The sequence below is a fragment of the Cherax quadricarinatus genome, chromosome 82 (assembly GCF_038502225.1).
Source record: "Cherax quadricarinatus isolate ZL_2023a chromosome 82, ASM3850222v1, whole genome shotgun sequence".
NCBI classification, from domain to species: Eukaryota; Metazoa; Arthropoda; class Malacostraca; order Decapoda; family Parastacidae; genus Cherax; species Cherax quadricarinatus.
The window spans coordinates 5788768-5794729 of record NC_091373.1 but is presented as its reverse complement, the minus strand read 5'-3'; the positions used below and the strand labels follow the sequence as shown (position 1 = coordinate 5794729).

General features: G+C 40.7%; 1 protein-coding gene across 3 annotated transcripts in view; it reads left to right on the top strand.

Annotated features, from left to right (window-relative positions):
* The first annotated feature begins 1791 nt into the window (after positions 1-1791).
* Positions 1792-5962, top strand: part of LOC128702916 (uncharacterized) — a 21199-nt gene continuing 17028 nt past the window's right edge. For 2 of the 3 annotated variants that reach the window (XM_070102573.1, XM_070102570.1), the window contains exons 1-2: positions 1792-2078; positions 2506-2756. In XM_070102573.1, coding sequence (XP_069958674.1) covers positions 2596-2756 — 161 coding nt within the window. In that variant the 5' untranslated portion in view covers positions 1792-2078; positions 2506-2595. Of the gene's footprint in view, positions 2079-2489; positions 2757-5962 lie in introns of all 3 variants that reach the window. The other variant, XM_070102571.1, reaches the window with a different exon arrangement.

The window sequence follows — 5962 nt, the reverse complement described above, 5'->3', positions numbered from 1 at the left end:
ATATGTAATTACCTCTTATTAAGCAGCAATTAATTGATCTTCCATTAGAAAAGAATACATGAACAACAGACGAGGACCTTGAGTTATGGTTTTAAAAACTGATGATTAGCCAGCTCGATCCATGACGGGTTCACATGGGTTTAAATGGAGTGCTGTCAACAATAGTCAAGGATAGATGAGTTGCAAAACAAGTATTTATTAATGCGCATCGAATGCTAGGTGACAGGTAATAAAAGTCACAAAAAAGTCAGGCATTAAAAAAGTAGGTTAAGTTAGTTTTGTTGAGGTTAAAGTCCGGCTTAGAGCAGGATATGTTGAGTTAGTTTTAGTATTATGAACACAGGTAAGACTGGCCTGTGAGACCAGGTCCTAATGGGAATTGGAGCAAACAAAATTTAACAGTAGACTCTAATGTATATTTGCCTTCACCAGATATATACAGGTATTTATAATATGTACAGATAGAATAGTAAGTGTACAAGACGGTGACAGATGGCAAAGCAGAAACCAAATACACAAAAAACCCGCACATAGAAGAGAGGAGCTTACGATGTCGTTTCGGTCTGACTTGGACCATTTACAAAGAGTGTGCACCGTGCTCAACCAGCAGTTAGGCAAGTCTGTCAGTGCTTACCACAAGTGACTCACGTTGCTTCAGCTTTTGCGGGCTCGCCTGTGATTGGCCAATGACCCAAGGTACTGATTTAACGACGGGTTCCCTATTGATCGTCAAACCCTTAGCACCCGCTTCACTGGCTGGGAGGCACCCTATATGGGAATGTGACGTAAGCCGAATAAATTGTAACATACTCTTTGTATGCCACATTTAGTTAGGTTTAACTAATTTACATCAGGTTTCAGGTTCTCTGGTTCCCACCCTCCCTACCCTTGTGACTTGTTACTAGTTTCGACTGCGCATGGGTCATTAAGGCTGTGCTTCACATATGAACTAAAAGTTTGTTCTTCAATGGAAATAAGTCACTCTGTCTGGCTTTTCTGGGTTATCCCAGGTTCTCTACACATATGCTGCTATGTCTGATAATTCTATGTAAATGTATTTGTGTATACCTGAATAAACTTACTTACTTATTCAGTTCTTAGTCCCAGACAGTTCCTGGTGACTTACCCTCCCCTCAGTATCTGAGGTTGATACCTAAAATATGAAAAGGAAACAGGTGGAAGAGGAGAGTAAGAGGCGTCATGTAGACCTGGACGGACTACAGGAATGATCACGTGTACATAGTACGTCTATTTAGATACAGGTACAAATAATTACAATTGTCATATATAGTGTAAATTAGCTAGGATAACCCTCAAATGTCAAACAAAAAGACTTATTTTCATGTTGAAGGCAGCGAGAATCTTAATGAGTTAATGGCACAGTTGAAGTAGATTTTATATATGAGATCAAATGCTAATATCAGTCTCATTGTCGTTACTTGCATAGTAAAGAGAACCCCGGGAGCTGGAGTCCCACCTCACAAACTCAAGGTGGAGTCTGCGCACACACACACACCTGCAACCGCAATTAGGTGAGTACACACACACACATGCCAAACAAATTTACAACAATCATCAATAAAGTTGCAAATTGCTCGATGCAGCAGTAATTTGTTATCGTTATGGCTCACTCAACAACTGAACCAACTCATACATTATAGACACGAGTGGACCCAGTGTATGACCTACAGGCAGCACGGTGCTTCATTCACATGATTACAAAGTGCAGAGGCAAGTGCTGCTGGAGTATCTAATGTTTTATATCGGGTATTTAATAAATCAATACACGCGGAGGTGGAAGCTCTCCTTCAAGTGAAGGCAGGACAGATGCAGTCAGGCAACACCGACGCATACCAGCTCCTCCTGCTGGACCAGATCAACTGACCCGGCTCCTCTAGTGAGACCAGACCAGCAGACCCAGCACCTCTAGTGAGACCATACCAGCGGGCCTAGCACCTCTAGTAAGACCAATCACCGGATCCAGAACCTGTAGCCAGACCAATCCAACGGACACAGCACCGCTAGTGAGACCAAACCAACGGGTCCAGCAGCTACAAGCTAATCATCCAAACTGTAGTGTGAGTTGTTCCAGCCACTTGCACTCTTATACTCATGTACACTTGTACTCCAAGACTTGTTTTCTTGAAGTCATACACTCGATGTATATTCCCTTCACATTCACATTACTACTCTTCCCTCAAACACAGATAATACACAATCGTTCTTAATTTAGACGAAAGTAGACTGTCCATATCAGTAGACAGCCTCAATTTGAACTTCAAAGTCCTCTTGCTATCTGTCTTGCCCATGTACTCTCATAAGTACTGAGGCCACTTCTTGAAGTATTAAGTGGGGTGGGAGATAAGTTTTTTATTGACTAACGAAACATTGTAATAAAGTTCTAAGGGGATCGAAATGTTGTCAGGATAAATGCTTGTTATGCAACTTTATTGATTTTCTTTCCTTCATTTAAGATGTATTTTTTTAAGGTAAACTCCGTTCTAGGAGTGGTGTGGGAAGATGTCACAGCGGTACACGTCACAACAGTAAAGGTCTGAAAGGAAGACGTGACAGTAGTAGAAGTCATAACGGAAGATGTCACAAGGGAAGATGAGGTCGTGGGATGACGTGCCAGAGGAGTCCTGGACACCGGCACCCATCTACACATACATTAGACCCTTCACCGTGTTATCCTGCATCCTGGGGCTCCTTCCTTTGCCCTCCACCTACAGCAGGGGTGGTCCTGGACCCTTCAGGTGAGTCCTTCACTCCTTCACCCTCCTTCCCTTCCATTCAAACCTTATGGTTTGAACCTCAGAGTCGCCTACTGTCTGTCTTTCATATGTACTCATTATGTAGCTCTCCTTCCTCACTCATTATATAACTCTCCTTCCTCACTCATTATGTAGCTCTCCTTCCTCACTCATTATATAACTCTCCTTCCTCACTCATTATGTAGCTCTCCTTCCTCACTCATTATATAACTCTCCTTCCTCACTCATTATGTAACTCTCCTTCCTCACTCATTATGTAACTCTCCTTCCTCACTCATTATGTAGCTCTCCTTCCTCACTCATTATATAACTCTCCTTCCTCACTCATTATATAACTCTCCTTCCTCACTCATTATGTAGCTCTCCTTCCTCACTCATTATATAACTCTCCTTCCTCACTCATTATATAACTCTCCTTCCTCACTCATTATGTAACTCTCCTTCCTCACTCATTATGTAACTCTCCTTCCTCACTCATTATGTAACTCTCCTTCCTCACTCATTATGTAACTCTCCTTCCTCACTCATTATGTAACTCTCCTTCCTCACTCGTTATGTAACTCTCCTTCCTCACTCATTATATAACTCTCCTTCCTCACTCATTATGTAACTCTCCTTCCTCACTCATTATGTAACTCTCCTTCCTCACTCATTATGTAACTCTCCTTCCTCACTCATTATGTAACTCTCCTTCCTCACTCGTTATGTAACTCTCCTTCCTCACTCATTATGTAACTCTCCTTCCTCACTCGTTATGTAACTCTCCTTCCTCACTCATTATATAACTCTCCTTCCTCACTCATTATGTAACTCTCCTTCCTCACTCGTTATGTAACTCTCCTTCCTCACTCATTATGTAACTCTCCTTCCTCACTCATTATGTAACTCTCCTTCCTCACTCATTATGTAACTCTCCTTCCTCACTCGTTATGTAACTCTCCTTCCTCACTCATTTTGTAACTCTCCTTCCTCACTCATTATGTAACTCTCCTTCCTCACTCATTATGTAACTCTCCTTCCTCACTCATTATGTAACTCTCCTTCCTCACTCATTATGTAACTCTCCTTCCTCACTAATAATAATAATAATAATAATAATAATAATAATAATAATAATAATAATAATAATAATAATAATAATATCTTCATTTACTACAAGTACATGTACAAGGTATACAGTCCTAGCTGACAACAATGACATACTACCATATAGAAAGTCCCTTGTTATGCTCCGCATTTCGGGCAAATTAGGTCAGTGTCCCGGGATGCGACCCACACCAGTCCACTAACACCCAGGTACCCATTTTACTGATGGGGAACATAGACAACAGGTGGAAAGAAACACGTCCAATGTTTATACTCTGGCTGAGAATCGAACCCAGGCCCTCACCGTGTGAAGCGAGAGCGTTAACCGCCAGGCCACCATAATGAGTGAGGAAGGAGAGTTACATAATGAGTGAGGAAGGAGAGTTACATAATGAGTGAGGAAGGAGAGTTACATAATGAGTGAGGAAGGAGAGTTACATAATGAGTGAGGAAGGAGAGTTGCATAATGAGTGAGGAAGGAGAGTTATATAATGAGTGAGGAAGGAGAGTTGCATAATGAGTGAGGAAGGAGAGTTATATAATGGGTGAAGAAGGAGAGTTGCATAATGAGTGAGGAAGGAGATTTATATAATGAGTGAGGAAGGAGAGTTACATAATGAGTGAGGAAGGAGAGTTACATAATGAGTGAGGAAGGAGAGCTGCATAATGAGTGAGGAAGGAGAGTTACATAATGAGTGAGGAAGGAGAGTTACATAATGAGTGAGGAAGGAGAGTTACATAATGAATGAGGAAGGAGAGTTACATAATGAGTGAGGAAGGAGAGTTATATAATGAGTGAGGAAGGAGAGTTGCATAATGAGTAAAGAAGGAGAGTTACATAATGAGTGAGGAAGGAGAGTTATATAATGAGTGAGGAAGGAGAGTTGAATAATGAGTAAGGAAGGAGAGTTACATAATGAGTGAGGAAGGAGAGTTATATAATGAGTAAGGAAGGAGAGTTGCATAATGAGTAAGGAAGAAGAGTTACATAATGAGTGAGGAAGGAGAGTTGCATATTGAGTAAGGAAGGAGAGTTACATAATGAGTGAGGAAGGAGAGTTATATAATGAGTGAGGAAGGAGAGTTACATAATGAGTGAGGAAAGAGAGTTATATAATGAGTGAGGAAGGAGAGTTGCATAATGAGTAAGGAAGGAGAGTTACATAATGAGTGAGGAAGGAGAGTTATATAATGAGTGAGGAAGGAGAGTTACATAATGAGTGAGGAAAGAGAGTTATATAATGAGTGAGGAAGGAGAGTTGCATAATGAGTAAGGAAGGAGAGTTACATAATGAGTGAGGAAGGAGAGTTATATAATGAGTAAGGAAGGAGAGTTATATAATGAGTAAGGAAGGAGAGTTACATAATGAGTGAGGAAAGAGAGTTATATAATGAGTGAGGAAGGAGAGTTGCATAATGAGTAAGGAAGAAGAGTTACATAATGAGTGAGGAAGGAGAGTTATATAATGAGTGAGGAAGGAGAGTTGCATAATGAGTAAGGAAGGAGAGTTACATAATGAGTGAGGAAGGAGAGTTACATAATGAATGAGGAAGGAGAGTTACATAATGAGTGAAGAAGGAGAGTTACATGATGAGTGAGGAAGGAGAGTTACATAATGAGTGAGGAAGGAGAGTTACATAATGAGTGAGGAAGGAGAGTTACATAATGAGTGAGGAAGGAGAGTTACATAATGAGTGAGGAAGGAGAGTTACATAATGAGTGAGGAAGGAGAGTTACATAATGAGTGAGGAAGGAGAGTTACATAATGAGTGAGGAAGGAGAGTTACATAATGAGTGAGGAAGGAGAGTTACATAATGAATGAGGAAGGAGAGTTACATAATGAGTGAAGAAGGAGAGTTACATGATGAGTGAGGAAGGAGAGTTACATAATGAGTGAGGAAGGAGAGTTACATAATGAGTGAGGAAGGAGAGTTACATAATGAGTGAGGAAGGAGAGTTACATAATGAGTGAGGAAGGAGAGTTACATAATGAGTGAGGAAGGAGAGTTACATAATTAGTGAGGAAGGAGAGTTACATAATGAATGAGGAAGGAGAGTTACATAATGAGTGAAGAAGGAGAGTTACATAATGAGTGAGGA